This window comes from Vipera berus (assembly GCF_964194415.1).
Source record: "Vipera berus genome assembly, chromosome: 1".
NCBI classification, from domain to species: Eukaryota; Metazoa; Chordata; class Lepidosauria; order Squamata; family Viperidae; genus Vipera; species Vipera berus.
Window position 1 is genome coordinate 276,316,422 of NC_138202.1, and position 17,589 is coordinate 276,334,010.

General features: G+C 36.6%; 1 protein-coding gene across 2 annotated transcripts in view; it reads right to left on the reverse strand.

Moving 5' to 3' along the window:
• Positions 1-4,883: 4,883 nt before the first annotated feature.
• IPCEF1 (interaction protein for cytohesin exchange factors 1) overlaps positions 4,884-17,589 on the reverse strand; it is a 44,427-nt gene continuing 31,721 nt past the window's right edge. For both annotated transcript variants that reach the window (XM_081319409.1, XM_081319410.1), the window contains 2 exons: positions 6,869-7,059; positions 4,884-6,332 (listed from right to left, as the gene is read on the reverse strand). In XM_081319409.1, the coding sequence (XP_081175535.1) occupies positions 6,138-6,332; positions 6,869-7,059 (386 nt within the window). In that variant the 3' untranslated portion in view covers positions 4,884-6,137. The remainder of the gene's footprint in view (positions 6,333-6,868; positions 7,060-17,589) is intronic.

Sequence of the window (17,589 nt, forward strand, 5' to 3'; positions counted from 1 at the left end):
TGATATTCACACATCTTAAAGTTGCCAAGTCTCAAAAACTAATCTATACCGTATAATGGTCTGCCTGATATGTGTGAATGAAATGAAGCTTACTAACAGAACACTTCTAAGTGCTAAACTACTAAGCTGTGAAATGCTTAAAGTTTTGCAAGCTCAGTCAATAGGTTATATGTCATGTTGTCAGCAGCTATTGATCAAGACACATTCCTCAATTCCTGAGTTTTGCATCAACTATATACTCATGTTTCATTTTTCAAGAGTCAGATGCAAATAGAATGAAAAAAAAAGTCACTGAATTCCAAAATATCTGGAGGCACCAGGCACAGTACGGTACTTTTATGAAAAGTCAGGCAACGTTATGTTTCTTTGTATTTCCCTGTATGGTGAGCTCCTGAATTGAAGAAAGCTATATTCTCAAAATAAATTCATTCACAATTTGCCTTGATCCTAACCACTTAGAATGGATTTTCCCACATAGAAACATGTCAAAACGGGGATTCCTGGGCACAACCATATTTTGTATCCTTTGTTATTCTTTGGTGTGTATCACATTGGATTTTTCCTTCTATAGTTTTAATAGGTGTGGCCACATTTTTGCTCTTTGAGGGAGGATTAGAATTTTAAAAGATAAAAAAGTAGAGAATTAAAAAATTTCCCCTTTAAGCTCCTCAAAATTCTCCAGTGAGGAAAATTCTCCAGTGGGAGGCTGCAGGGGATGATGGGGAGTTAATATCTGCAAGAGCTGAGGCACTCATCTTGCCTCTTAAATTCCAATTTTCAGAAAACCAAAACTTGCATCTTTATCCATTAAAGGGCTGCAGTGAGGTCTAGAATGCCTTTGGGCAGGGGTAGGCAACCTCAGCTCTTTTATGACTCATGGACTTCAACTCCCAGAATTCCTGACTCAGGAATTCTGGGAGTTGAAGTCCATGAGTCATAAAAGAGCCGAGGTTGCCTACCCCTGCCTTTGGGGGTACAAAAACTGATGATGGTTCCTATGGTCTTTGGGTCAACCCTGTGCTCTACAAACAAGCCATTTTAATGAAGTGTCTTTCTATTGAGAACAGTGGACAAAATGCACAGCTAGACAGAGCGTCAGCCTGCCTACCGGCTAGCTCTTTTGCTAATTTATGCTACTATGAAAAAAAAACATGGAAGAGAAATGTTAACAACATTGCCTAAACATGAAAAATTGTGACCCGACTGTTGCATGTACCGATGGATTTGAACTTATGGTTTTAAACAAAGGGTAGAATGTTTTTGTACTGAGGCAAAATCCGATATATATTTTTCTCTTCCCAATTGTTTCAGCCAATTTTTTTTTTTGTTTCATGAATTCTTTTTTTCTTTTTATTTTCCTTATAGTGGATACTACTTTCTTTAAGCACAGTGCTTTACAGCTAAATAAATTATTTTTTTCCTGGAAAATACATATATCCCTTTCCTTTGGTATGTGATGAAGATAGATGAGAGAGAGAGAGGAGAAATAGATAGATGAGAGAGAGAGATGATGATAGATAGATAGATAGATGATAGGTAGATGAGAGATAGATGAGAGATGATTGATAGATAGACAAACAGATAGATACATGATAGATGAGAGAGAAGAGAATTGGGTATGTGTAGTTTAATGAAGAGAAGGGTGAGGGGTGACATGATAGCAGTGTTCCAATATCTCAGGGGCTACCACAAAGAAGAGGGAGTCAAGCTATTCTCCAAAGCACCTGAAAGCAGGACAAGAAGCAATGGATGGAAACTAGTCAAGGAGAGAAGCAACCTAGAACTAAGGAGAAACTTCCTGGCAATTAGAACAACTAACCAGTGGAACAACCTGCCTCCAGAGGTGGTGAATGCTCCAACACTGAAGGTTTTTAAGAAGAGACTGGACAGCCATTTGCCTGAAATGGTATAGATGACCTCCAAGGTCCCTTCCAACATTATTATTATTATTATTATTATTATTATTATTATTATTATTATTATTATTATTATTATTATTATTATTATTATTATTATTATTATGAGAGAGGAGATGATAGAAAAGAGGGAGACCTCAAAATGTATGCAATTCTAACTAAATTATGGTGTTACCATCTTCAAGTAACTAAATAGTATTCAAATTTCAAAAAAAAAAGTAATGCAGTAGAAAAAAATGCAGTAATTGGAGCTTGTAACTCCCTGAAAAGCCACAAGGTTGCACTCATGTACCAGTTTTGTCAGTTTCATATCCTTACATGCAGCTGAAACTTATATGTGGCTTAGTTTGAAATAAATAAATTGGATTCTTTCCTAAACGAGATAGGGGAGATGGTGATGATGGGAAATACATTTTTTTCCTCTGCAAAAGAATTTGCCTGAGTATTTTTTAAAGATGGGGATTTATTTATTTTTCTATCATAGATATCACATCTTTCATCCAAAACAGTGATGAATTCAGGCTACATTGAAGTTTTGATAAGAAAGAAAGAATTCCATATCTATCAATCCTGTACTTTGGAGACTGTAATCATATAATCCTACATAGGATTGACACATGATCAATCTTTTAGCAAACCCTAGTTTCAAAGAAAGTATTTTTAAGTGATCTTGCTTTAGGCAGATATTGGCTGCATTTTGCACTTAAGAAGTTAAACTTACTGAGCCCATCCTTTTTAGACTTCGATGCTGTGGGCTGCAGTCATCCCTCAAGATCAGGCCACATGCCACTGTTCTGAAACTGTATCATCATGTTCTTGTGCTTAGTTAAAAATACTTCAACACTGCACTTCACATCTAAAGTGTGGAGCAGCAGAAATAGAAGCCGTTAATAACTTTTCTTCCAGAATATTGTTGAGAGAATATTGGGCCCCAGGAAACAGGCCCACATTGGATACTATTATATGCAAGGGGATGGATAAATCCCACCCTACATGCTTAAACGTTCAAACCTGCAGCTGTTCTGTGCAAGCATTCCCTTAATTTTCAGCTCGGCCACAGGCTTAACTTGTGTCCCAGCAACACACTTTTTGGGCAGCAGCAGGTGCCGCAACCAACAGAGTCCTAACAATTCAACTCAGCTCTTAGCATTCTGAATATGGGCATTAGTTTGGCCAATACAGAACCATTTTTTTTTAATTTAATTTATTTTTTTACTAGTTTCCTTTCTCGCTCTTAGGGCAGGCTCATGCCATAATAATAGAAACCACAGAACCGTCTTCCTTTTGTTAGTTCACCCATCCTATAAAGCAGAGGTGCCCAACTTTTTGGGCACCAAGGACTGTTTACATGGAGAGAGGTTTTTCCGTGAACCAGAGGGGGCATGGTTTTGTGTGCTGCCTGCTTGTGTGGACCGGTTGCTTGCATGCTACGGTCCAGTACTGGTCCACAGACCAGGGGTTGGGGACCCCTGCTGTAAAGGAAAAATCGCATAGCATGAATGTAAGGGTTTTTTAAAAAAACTGTTCAAAATGGTAGACTTCTCAATTTTTATGGCCACCCACTCACACATTAAAAGACTTACCAGGAACTTTGGCAGGCAAAAGGTTGGGGAAGGCCAAATGGATTACCTGACTATTTACCTGTATAAATTTGATTAATAGGTAAATAATAAACTCCAATGTTCCTATCAATTTTTAATATTAAATCTTTGGTGGGGCTTTCTTTACCAGAGTGCTCCCTTATATCTTGTAAATCATCCATGCTATTTCCTATCTCAGGATTTGGCTAGTTTGATGCATACTATTCATTTACAAATTTTATATCAAGGTATTATTCTGCTCATGGCAAACCTGCAGTCTAGATGCTATCATCTCACTAATTCAGGGAGAAGGAAGAAACATTCAACCATGAAACAGTAACTACTGTATGAGTTCAAGCACTTGTACAAATTGGTTTGGGGGCTTGATGGGGTGGTGTGGTGATGGTAGGATTTTCACTGAAATCACTTCACTTCAAACCAAACATTCAAAGTAATAAATATACTACTCAAAAAATAAAGGGAACACAAGATAAGACATCCTACTATTAAATACAGTACATTGTGTTCCCTTTATTTTTTTGAGCAGTATATATAGCTACATACTCTAATTTTCCAAAAGCAATAGGACATTTTCACCGAATAAAAATGCTTTTCCTTGATCAGAGGCCATGATTTAAACATTTCTGCATGTCTAAAATTAGGACTAATTTCAAACAGGGGACTGGGGATCAGAAAGGGAACTGCAAAATGCAAGAACAGTAGTGCAAGCTCAGTGACCAATTGTGTGCATTTTTATAAGGAATCCCTGAAAGAAAGAAAAAAAGGCAACATTGAAGTGCTAGGCTTTGTTTAGATGGAATGTTGACTTGCTTCAATGTCATCCAGCTAAAAAACGTACTAAAGATATATGTATGCATGCAAACTGAAAAGGATTCAAATTTGAGAAGAACTGTCAAGTCATGCCTATCATATAAATTGGTTTTAAGAGCCATGGTAGTGTAGTGGTTTGAAAGCAGTATTGCAGACTAATTCTGCTGACTACCAGCAGTTTGATTCTCACCTGCTCAAGGTTGACTCAACCTTCCATCCTTCTGAGGCCAGTAAAATGAGGACCCGGATCATTGAGGGCAATATGCTGACTCTGTAAGTGCTTAAAGAGGGCTGTAAAGCACTGTGAAGCGATATATAAGTCTAAGTGCTATTGTTATTGCTATATCTAGGCAGTTTTCATGGCAACAAATACAAACCTTGGCATGTATTTGTTGTCTCACACAGCATCATGCCAAAGTCATTTTACCAATAAGTAGCAGCTATAACAAAATCTATAAAACCTGCAGAAAACCTGCCATTGCCTATTTGTGGGCTGCTCTTTTGGTTTCTAAATCTAATTTATACCACTAGACTTTCCTCATGATCTTCTATCCAAGGACAATTCGGGTTTGGTTTAGCTTTTTGAGATCAGCCACATATGGCTACGTGAGACTGAAAAAAAATATCTAAATATCTAAATAAATATCTAAAAAAATATCTAAAAAAATATCTAAAGCTTATATGTCTGTGTTTTGTACTTGTTTTCATTTACAGTTTGGTTTATGCTCCATAAAGCATTGAGGAAAGACGGACACATACATTTTGGCCAATGAATTTATTTGCTCATAAAAAAACAATTCAAATACAACTTTGCTGACATGATAAATGGATTTTTTCCCATAAACCAGAAGATATTATGACTGAAACTGTGTCCTTTGAATAAATCATGAGAAGGCTATATAGAATACAAACACCAACCTTCTATTATTTATTTCTTCTGTGACTAAAAACAGTCCATCAGCAGAAACAATTAAAGCATTGACAAGCTGTGGCAAAATTGTGCATTTTGTATAATTCTTACCCTGTAGTTTTTTTCCAGCCTAAAATTTCCTGGTACTCTCTCAACCAAATTTAAAATGACCCAAGTCTTCTTGTGTACACGCCCTACATTCAGAAACCCAAGAAATGCATTTCCTAAAATATTATACTTATTGCAAAGTTGACCCAATTCTCATCCACCAAATAAATGTTCTTCTTAGAACTGTAACAAGAGTTGCATCATGGTGTGCTCATTAGAGGAGATTTTTCCTATCTTCATGGAATATGGAAAGGGGAAGTCATGCTCTGGGCAACAATCTCTGTATTCCAGGGCCAGATTAAGGTCAGTTGATGCTCTAAACCAGGGGTGTCAAACTTGCAACATCATGTGATGTGTTGCAATGTATCATGACTTTTTCTCCATTGCCGGCAATGGAGTGGCCGCAGTTTCGGCGTGATGCATCTGGCTCGCGGGCCGGCAGCTTGACACCCCTGCTCTAAACCCAATGCTGCTCCTCAACTTTTCCATTGCTTAATTGATAATATATTGAGACTCAGTAAGTGCTGAAAACTAAAGTTGAGCATGGCAGTGAACGAATTAAAGGCATGATCACTAGGAGAAAAAACTCTATGGTGCCCCCCCCTTTCCTTGGTACTCTAAGCATGCGCTTATTTTGCTTATTGGTTAATCCAGGGCTGCTCTGTTCCAGTACAGAAATTACCAGTAGCAATGGAAACAAAACCTGAAGATGTGGCAGTTTAAACTGAATGACTGAAGAGATCAGTGATGGAAAATTCACTGCCTTCAGATAGAATTTCCATTGAATACTAATCATCCAATACAAGATGACTGTGTGGTCATTTCTAATTCTGTGTTCTCTCCTTCAGTTGTAGTCAGACTGTCTGGTGGCTCGTAGATATCTTGAATCAGAATGGAGTTTGTATTCTTCCACTCTCTATACTTTTTTGCTGTTAGCTGATGATCCTCCAGCAGCTGGTTTATCATGGCCAAGTCATGTTCTTTGCACTATCCAACACAAGAATTAAAAACAAGTTACTAGACGTAGACACTGGGACAGATAAATGATCCAAGTCTACTTGTGTATATACCCAACGTTCAGAAAACTGAGAAACTGTCTCTTAATTGTCAAGTCTCCTAGACTTCTCACTACTTTTTTTAAAAAGAAAAACTATTTCTCATAATTACTAATTAGTTCCCTTGTTTTTAAAAATAATCATTTCACAATAGAGAAAAATATTTTTTTAACAGTTGCTAAACATCCTACTGGCTGTAATAGTTACATTTGCATTATATGAATAATGGATTGCATTGCAAATAAGCTAAATGGGCTGGGTTTGTACAAAAAGCTAAGCTATAATCATATATGCATGTACATATCACTAACTAAAACTAAAATTAGCTACATGCAGTCCATCAGGTGAATGCAACCATAGCTGTTTTTACTAGCCTGATTAAGCTGTTCATGTGAATACATCCAAAAGGCTTTCCCCCCCCCCACAAATCCAAAACACCTAGAATCTCTCTCCTCCATCAACCTTTACCTTTAAGGTACTATTCAGAGCTCGGATTTGATGAAGTTTCTCATTTACAGAAGGGTTTTTACTCCTTTTGACAAAGGACTTCCTCAACTCTTTCTTAGTAGAAGGTCGCCGGTCCCCAATGGGAGATAAACTTGCTTGCTCTAAAGACTTGTACAGTTTCTCCATTTCATCCACAGAACATTTGGTACAATCTGCATGGGACATAAAAGAGAGGATTCTGTGATACAGTCCAGGTGAACTAGATATTTTTTTTTAAGTAAAGCATGTTCAGTGAATGGGAGAGTGCTCCTTCTGGTGGTCTGCAGAAAATTAGGAGGAAAAAAGTAATATATGGACTATTTTGACATTCTCATCCATGAGTTGCTCTGTTGACATGCTATATGAAGAATACTAAAAAAACAGGACTCAAGATTCCAGGGGCAATGGCCAAAATGTACACATACCAGAAATGATATATTGATGGTGGATGTCTCTATTCCAGCAACTTATGATTGAAATGTCTGGAGCAGCTTCTTAATAGGAAACATTTTCTCCACCTAGCAGTATAACTGGGCATATGACTGTACAGGGTCAACTATTTCATTTTTAGCAGCAATATTGTAATACTGTGGTGCACCTCAAACATGTGTAATTAAATACTCCCTAACATGTCTGTTTCATTTATTTTATAGAATTATGCAAGTATAAACATGCCATAATTGTCGTTGGATAAAGGCTAAATTTAGGTTACTACTTTAGCCCAATGTTAAAGAAAATGCCTGGACTCTAGCAGACTAGCCTATTATAAGATGCTATTGTAATGTTTCTTTCTGACTCATCGCCTCATTAAATGTGACTCAGTTTGTTGCAGGAAAAATCCAATGTAAGCTATAGTTAATTAAGCAAGAGCCAGTCAGGCAATTTTTATCTCCACAGCTTGAATGAGAATAGATAGAAAAAATTGTAGAATTTCTCTGCATGATATTAATTTCAACTTTTATAGAACATCTGTTCAAAATTCACATTAAAGAACTGAGGAAGCAGTTATCTTTGGAACCTATATGGTCTTTATCTGAAGTATACTAAGTTTTTTAGGTCTTATTCTCTGACATAATCAATCATTTTAATTTCTTTCAAAGATCTCTAGAATCCTCCAAAAGGGAGTAGACGACATTGATATACTAAAGCCTTCTTTTCAACTGGAATTCTTATAAAGATCTCACCAAAATCTTGTGAAATCAAGGTGACTCTGATCTCTGTACTTTGGAATGCTTTTCTTCTAGATATTCAAGCAGCCAATTCCCTACTGAAAATGTGCAAAAGTATTAAAACAACATTACTTGGGTGACTTTAGATCAATTTAATTTATTTCCACTTTTTTCCTTTAGGCCTTCAGCAAGTGTCCTTATCACTCAAGTGATACAAGGAAAATGTTTTGGCCACAATTATGTTTTTTTTTTTTCAAACGAAAGACCAGGATGATATCCCACTTGCATAGAAGAGTCATCCTTAAATCACAAATATATTGAAGCACTACTGCCATCCTTCTGCATTTCAGGGGTGCTAGAAGCTTCTGTCTATCTTGCCTAATTTCTGAAAATCAGGTGTTAGAATTGTCTAAAGTCATTTTCTACCAAGTATAGATATCTCGTAAGGAGGCAGTAAAAATGATTGAACATAAAAGGCACTGGACCTGATTCGTCTATAACAATTGACTGCAAAAGGTCTATAAATATCTCAGAAAAGAGGGTGTTATTGCTATCACAGACAAACAATACAACATAAATAAGGTCCATTCTGTTGTAGCTGTGTTTCATTTTCTACAATTTCCTCTTCATTATTATTAGTTTTTATAGCCTCATGTTAAAACCAAGCATATGAGGCTCCCATCAAATAAAAGAAAAATGACAACAACTAGTTGTTGCTTCTGTTTACCTGTTCTTTAGATTAGAAGCAAACCTCTGGATTATAGTTTTACAGTTTTAAAGTCAAACAATGTGCAACTGGGAATTCTGGTTATTCTTATCTTGTGCTACTACTTTGCTATTGTTTTCTTCTTTTAATAAAGATAGATAGTCAATCATGGCATTCTCTCTAGCCATTTGTCCAGCATTTCCTTCCAGAGAAGGAAATAAGAGAGGCCACATAAATGTTTGCATGTATTAAAAAGCATGCATTTCCTTCCACAGAAGGAAATAATAGAGGCCACATAAAGGTTTGCATGTATTATTAACACATGTAAAAAATTTAAAAGCATGCATTTTTAATACATGCAAACATTTGAATTTTAAGTTTTAAAAAGGGACATTCAATAGTGTGAAACTCCAGTGATACTAGTATCTCATTTCTGGCTTCTAAAATCAATTCACACCTTTTGCTTTCAGAAGAAAACTTGCAAATGATTGAGTTCTGCAAGAAACTAGTTAAAGCTTCCCAACAGAATAAGCATCTATTAAGATTCTGTTATCTCTTGTACAAAAATGCAGTAAACCCTCAGTTTAAACAGCCTATTCAGAAGGCAGAAGTGTACATTCATCATGAATGACCATCAAATCCCTGATTGGTGTAAACAGTCTATGCTGCAATTTTTCATTATTTTAACTTGATGACTACAGGAAAAGTTTATCCGTTATATTTGAAGTCTGCTAAACCAAGTTATTTTAAAGTCAAGAATGTAGTGACTTCCCGGTGGCAAGGCTCCGTCGATAGTGGTCATTTCTGACCGTCAGCCCCGCTGTTCCTTTTAAACCACGAAAACAGTGACGATCAGCTGTTTCACAGTTTGGGAATCCCCCCTTCGGGAGAAGGGGGGTGAGTATTCAGGCAAGAGGTAGAGCTCCCCTAGACCCCCAGAACTTAATCTGGGGGTTGAAGGGTGAGAGCTCCCTCAGAGCCTGAATTAACTCCAGACTCAGGACTCTTCTGTTTCAAGGCTTTGGAACAGAACAGGACGCTGCAACCATCCCTGCTTTCAACATTGTATTTTGGATTACTTGGACGCAGGCAGAGCTGAGCGGGAGAATACAGAAACAGCAAGTATATGATCTTTAACTCCGGTTTAACTTAAAAGAAGGGGAGGAAGATGGCGCCGGAATAACTTCTAAGAGAAAGCATGAAGTACAAAAGAACAAGGAAAATAAAATAAAAGCAAGGGGGAAGACAGAAAGTGGATTTTTAAACGTTGTAAAAGACTTTGTTTAAAACATTTGAAGTTGGTTCAAAGATGATTTAAGAGACTTGGCTATTTGACAGTGAAGCAACAAAGTTGCAATTAGTGCGGAAAAGTGAAAGTGAGAAACGAAAGTTAATTGTGTGTTAAAATGGCTTCCAAACCACCTAGATTCCCTGCTTCTAAAAGTGCGGGGGCTTCACCAGTTCAACAATCTGGTCTTCAATCACTGCTGCCACCCCCTGCAGCATCTGCACCCATATTAACATTGAAAGATTTGCAAGATGCTTTAAAACTCCAATCTGAGCAAATATTTGAGCAAGTGGAAGAGCTTATTAATGAGAAAAATAAAGAAATACAAGAGGATATTCTGCTGGCACTTCAAGGATTGACAGTCTGTATTTAGAATCTGGATGATCGTGTGGAAGAAGTCAATCAAAATAATTTGATATTGGAAGCCAAAGTCAGTGAAGCTGAGAATAAAATGGAAAAAATTGATGATGAGATGGTGATGATACAATATAGGAACATGGAGTTTGCTTTGAGGATCAGAGTTCTGAAAGAAAATCCACAAGAAAATTTGGAGGAAATAGTGGCAAAAGCTGTGGCGCCTATTTTGGGTTGGCGAGTTGAAGATGTTATACTGGAAATAGATAAAATATTTCACGTCAACTCTTCGATTGCTAGGCAAAGAAAATTGCCAAGGGATGTGGTTGTTTATTTTACAAAGAGAACAATCAGAAATGCGATTATTCAAGCTTTTTATAACAACAGATTTAAAGTGGCTGATCAAGAGGTTTTAATTCTGAAAGAAATTCCACCAAAAATTTTAAGAAGGAAAGAATTTGTTTTTCTGGCAGATGAATTAAAAAAACAACAGATTCAGTTTAGATGGGAGATACCAACCGGGATGGTGGTGAATTATGTTGGCACAAGGTATCGTCTTAATACAGTTCTTAAGGCCCAAGACTTTTATTGCAATATACTGAAGGCAGGCTCACCGCCATCCCCAGAAATTAAAAGGAGAGAGGAAAAAGAAGTGCAACAGACACAATTGGAAGGTACACAGCGAGATGAAGAAATCACCTTGCTGATTTCAAAAGAAGTACAGCAAACTTTGGAAATTGCACAGCCCTTGGTCCCATTAGAAGATCCAAGGGCTCAAAGAGTGACAAGAGCTGTGACTAGACGCAAGGAGCAACAACAACAACAACAGAAACAATATTCTACAATTACAACTCAAGAATCTACTAATACAGAAGCAGTGGGAGGAGCGAGACCAAAGAAGCAGATGTTTGTGAAGCTGCAAGATATGCTCCGAAAGCTTCAAGTCACAAAAGATGGCGACAAAGTTCCTGACATGGAATGTTAATGGTTTAAATTCACCACAAAAGAGAAAGAAAATATTTCAGTACCTGAAACAATTTAAAAATAATATTATATGCTTGCAGGAAACGCATATTCATGTAGCTGATCAAAAATATTTGATAAACTCTAGAGTGGGTATACAGTTTATTGCATCTGCTCCAGAAAAGAAAAATAGTGTAGTTATTTATGTGAAGAAGAATCTGACAGCCAATCTAATTGAAGCACTCTTTTAATTGGATTATATGCACCTAACCAACAGCAAGGAGAATTTTATAAACTTTTACATAACAAAATAATTCAATGGGATTATAAATCATGTATTTTAATGGGAGACTGGAATGGAGTGCTGGATACACAAAAAGATAAAAAAGGACCTTTTAAAAGTACACCAAATCACGCTAAATTGCCTAAATCCTTCTTTGACATGACAGACAATTTGGAACTGAGAGATGTTTGGAGAGAATGAAACATGGATGAAAGAGATTTTACTTTTTTTTCTGACAGACATCAATCCTTTTCTAGGATTGATTTTGTATTAACTACTAATGATTTTTTTTCTAGGGTTAAGAAGATCAAGATATGTCCAAGAACCTTATCAGACCACAGTCCAGTATGGATGGAATTGGACAAGGAGAAGGGAGATAGGAGATCTTGGAAGTTAAATGAAAACTTGTTTAGATATGAAGAAAATTTGGAAGAATGTAAAAAAATGAGATTTTTTTTGTTATAAATATGCATAAGGGTACACCCATTGAAATGGTCTGGGATGCAAGTAAAGCTTATATGAGAGCAGTGTTAATATATTTGAATAATAAATATAGACGTAGATTGGAATATAACCGTAAAGAATTAGAGGAGGAAATAAAGATGAAAGAAAAGACTTTTATTTTGGATTCATCTAATAAAAAGTTGAAAGAAGCAATTAATTTGCTAAGAGGGCAGTTTGATATGCTGATGGCAGATCAGGTGGCAACCAATTTACGATATGTAAAACATAATACTTTTTATTTTTTTTATTTTTTTTATTTTAATCCCATTTATATCCCGCCCTTCTCCGAAGACTCAGGGCGGCTTACAATTTAAGCACAAACCAATGTGCTTAGCAATATATAATGCTAATAAGCCAGGTAGATGGTTAGCTTATTTGTTAAGGAAAAAACAAAAATCACGTAACATAGATAAGATAGAATATAAGGGTAAAGAGGTGTTTCAGCAAAATCTTATTAAAAAGGCTATTAGTGAATTTTATTCTAAATTATATGCAAGGGATATAACTCAAGGTTTAGACATAGACAGGTATTTACAAGAAGTGAATATCCCTATACTCACACAGGAGCAGAGGGAAGGGATGAACCAACCGATAACTGCTGAAGAAATTATTTTAGCAATTAAACAATTAAAAGTGGGTAAATCACCTGGAACAGACGGTTTGACAGCTATTTATTATAAAAATTTACAATTAGAGTTGGTGGAACCTTTAAAAGAATTATTTAGGACAATTCAATCTGGAGGGGAAGTGCCTCCATCATGGAGAACAGCATTTATATCGTTGATTCCAAAGGAAGATCAAGATCTTACCCAACCTAAAAATTATACACCTATATCGCTCTTAAATACAGACTATAAGATATTTGCAAAGATCTTATCAAATAGATTAATGAAGGTTATGCAGCAAATGATTTATAGTGATCAAACAGGATTTATAAGTGGTAGACAAATGAAGAGTAATGTGAGACATATTGTAAATCTATTAGAATATTTGGAAAGAAATAATCAAGTCCCTGCAGCGCTTATTTTCTTGGATGCTGAAAAGGCATTTGATCAATTGAATTGGCAATTTTTATTTAAAGTTTTAGAGAAGATGGAGTTTGGTGATAAGTTTTTACAACCTATTAGGGCAATATATCAGAAGCAAACAGCTCAAATAATAATTAATGGTAGTTTAACAGAAGCTTGTAAAATTGAAAAGGGTACAACACAGGGATGTCCGTTGTCACCATTGCTGTTTGTTTTAACATTGGAAATATTATTGATTAAGATACGTGACTCAAATAAAATAAAGGGAATTAAAATTAAAGATCAAGATTATAGATTGAGAGCGTTTGCAGATGACTTGGTTATTACATTAGCTCAACCGACTCATTTGGTTATAGATTTAATGGAAATAATTTTGCAATATGGGCAAGTTTCTGGATTTAAGGTTAATAGACAAAAAACTAAAATTTTGTCTAAAAATATGACTATGGAACAAAAGGTAGTTTTAGAAAAATTAACAGGATTTGAGATAGCTAAAAAGATTAAATATTTGGGGGTATATCTTACAGACTCAAATGTGAAATTATATAAAAATAATTATGAATTGTTATGGTTAAAAATACAAAAAGAATTAGATAGTTGGAAGAAACTACAATTGTCTTTATTGGGAAGAATTGCATCAGTTAAAATGAATGTTTTGCCAAAATTTTTATTTTTGTTTCAAATGATACCTACGGTATACTTAAAAAAGATTCAAATTTGGAAGAATGGCAGAAAGGCATTAATAAATTTATTTGGGCAGGAAAAAGACCAAGAGTAAAACTCAAGATAATGCAAGATATACGTGAAATAGGTGGTCTTAAATTGCCCAACTTTAAATTATATTATGAAGCTGCGGTTTTATCATCAATTAGTAATTGGTTTAATTTAACAGAAGGAAGATTGTTGAATATTGAGGGACATGATTTATTATATGGCTGGCATGCATATTTATTGTATGATAAAAAGGCGGATAATATCTTTAAGAGACACATATATTAAGGTATGCCCTGTTGTGAGTTTGGAAAAAATATTGATATAAGTTAAATTATAAAATACCAATTTGGGCAATACCTAAGCATGCAATAGAAAATATAAGTCTGGGATTTAAACATGATGTGACTACATATAAAGATATTCTTAGACTGGAGAGGAATGGATGGCAATTAAAGCCATTTAATATCTTAAAAGAAGGGAAAATAGTACAAACTTGGTTTCAGTATGGTCAGATACAAGCTAGATGGAAAGAAGATCAGAAAATTGGTTTTACAACAACAGATGAAAATTTGGTAAAACAAATTAGAGATCAAAGTCAAGCGCATATAAGAAGGATATATAATGCATTGATAGCAATAGATTCAGAAATGGAACTTGTCAAAAAGATTGTATGATAAAATGGGCCCAGAATATTCCAGAGCCAATAACGATGGATGTTTGGGGGAAAATTTGGGTCAGAAATGTAAAATTTACTCAGGCTCAAAATTTAAGAGAGAATTTTATAAAATGTTTTATAGGTGGCACTTAGATCCTAAAAAATTAGCATGTATGTATCCAAATTATCAGCCTAAATGCTGGAGGTGTGGTTGTGAGGATGCAACCTATTACCACATGTGGTGGACTTGTAAAAAAGTTAAAGTTTTTTGGATTAAAATTTGGTGGAATATGCAGAAGATATTTAAGAAAAAGATAAGGTTTACCCCACAGTTATTCTTATTGGGTATTATTACTGATTGTACTGTTATAGAAATTAAATTGATGTTGAATTTAGTAACGGCAGCAAGACTTTTGGTTTCGCAATATTGGAAGAAGGAGGAACTGCCTACTATAGAAGAGTGGACTTTAAAAGTTTCAAACGTGGCAGAAATGGCAAAAATTTCAGCATACCTGAAAGAACAATCGCAACAGAGATATATTTCGGAATGGAGAAGATGGATTGAATATATTCAGAATAAATATGGGACTAAAAAATTTCATCTAGCATATGAATGATTATTAGAATTATAAGATGTACTATTATTTACCTATGTATAAGGGGAGTTAAGAAGGGACGCGGTGGCTCAGTGGGTTAGGACGCTGAGCTTGTCGATCAGAAGGTCGGCAGTTTGGCGGGTCGAATCCCGAGTGCCGCGTAACAGAGTGAGCGCCTGTTACTCGTCCCAGCTTCTGCCAACCTAGCAGTTCGAAAGCACGTAAAAATGCAAGTAGAAAAATAGGGACCACTATGGTGGGAAGGTAACAGCGTTCCGTGCGCCTTTGGCGTCTAGTCATGCCGGCCACATGACCACGGAGATGTCCTCGGACAAACGCTGGCTCTTCGGTTATGAAACGGAGATGAGCACCGGCCCCTAGAGTCGGAAACGACTAGCACGCATGTGCGGGGGAACCTTTACCTTTACCTTTAAGGGGAGTTAAAGTGTATTCACAGTTGGTTAGAATATTTTAGTTTAAGCTTGTTAGAGGCAATACCCTGTTTTCAGCTCTGGGAAGTCGGGGGGAAGGGGGGGAGGGCGGGGATGTGAGGGGGAGGGGGAGGGATGGAGTATACTTAAAATATACTGTAAAACTTTTCAATAAAAAAAGAATGTAGTAGATATAGAAAATATATTGCAATAGGAATTTCAATGAATTTGGCATGTTGTTAAGAATTGTTAAACTGAGAGTTGAAATGCAGCTGTGTGGCAGAAGCAGCATCTGGATTGACTCAGTCCACTTTATTTATATAGACTGGAGTTATGCATACGTGTACAAGATTATTCTAAATAGAAAAGGAACCCCCCCTGAAAATTCCAATATATACCATCACTTGGGAGTTGTATTAATATAGAAAATCTAGGATAACACACAAACAATAGCTTTCTTCCCATGTGTCCTCCAATTAAAACAGCCTGTCTGGGCATCCAAAGCACTTCTGGTGCTTTATCTTGGTCTGAAATCAAAGTGAAATGGCTCTTGATCATTGGCTTATTTTAAATATATCTGTACATCCAACTACAGATGTCTTGCGAAAAGTGAGTAATCAAGATCTATTTTGGTTTAGCTTCAGGCCTGAATAAAAGCCAGGTCCTCAAAACTCAAGGAGAGCACTTTCTTTCCAGATAATAGGTATAACTCTTTTCTTAACTCAGAAGCCAAAGGATTTGTATCTTGGCTGAATTGCAGTATATGTGACGGCTATTTTTCAAAATAATCCAGTTACCTGGATTTTGAAAGTACAAGAATCCTGGACTCTATTTCATTAAAGTTCAGACAATTTTATAGGGTACCTGCCTACTTCTAACCAGAGAAACAATTTTCAGCTGTAATGACTCAGATATTAAATCACCTTCTGGGAAGAAGCTTTGTCCAACACTTTCCTTCAAGCAAAATCATGTGCATTCTTGGAAATGTTTATTTTTATTTCGATATCTATCTTGTCTTCCTACCTACATTAAGCATTTCTAATGCTTACCAATGCTTTCTTTTTTATTTACCATCTCTTTTGCAGGCAGTCCTTGACTTGCAGCTACAACTGAGCCTGAAATTACAGTCATGGGTCGTAGGAGTTGTTAAGCAAGTCACACCGTGATCGTACTCAATTTTATGATCTTTTTATGAATGGTCGTTAAGCAAATACAGTGGTTGTTAAACAAACCCATTTTTCAATGGTTGGTTCTTTTACCAGAAACCAGCAAAAACAGCTGAATATCATGATCATGTAATAGAAATAGCACTAGCACTTAGACTTACATACTGACCCATAATGCTTTACACACACTCTGGACAGTTTAAAATATTGCCCCAACTATCTAGGTCAGTGATGGCGAACCTTTTAGAGACTGAGGGCCCAAATTGCAACCCAAAACCCACTTATGTATCGTCTGGTGCCGGGTGGGCATGGCCCATTGGGTGGGTGTGGCCCATTGGGTGGGTGTGGCCCATTGGGTGGGTGTGGCCCATTGGGTGGGCGTGGCCCATTGGGTGGGTGTGGCCCATTGGGTGGGCGTGGCTGCGGTGGTAATGGCAGACTAGGTGGGACTAAAAAGTTCAATCCATTCCAACTTTGCAAGATCTTTTTTTTCTGCGAGAAGTTGAAATTGATTGATTGATTGAACCTTTTTTTTTTTGCCCACAGCGGCAGAGGCCTAAAGTGAAATGGTTTTATAAAACCCAGCTGAAGGGTAGGACTGGGGCAATGGCATGCATGCCCACAGAGAGGGGTCTCTGTGCCACTTGTGGCACGCGTGCCATAGGTTCGCCACCATGGATCTAGGTCCTCATTTTATCAACCTTGGAAGGATGGAAGGCCCAGTCACCCTCAAGCCCCATCAGGATCAAAGTCCAGACTGTGGGCAGAGTTAGCCTGCAATACTGCATTCTAACCACTGCACCATCAGAGCTCCTGCAGCCTCATGTAACTCATGTAGAATGCTGC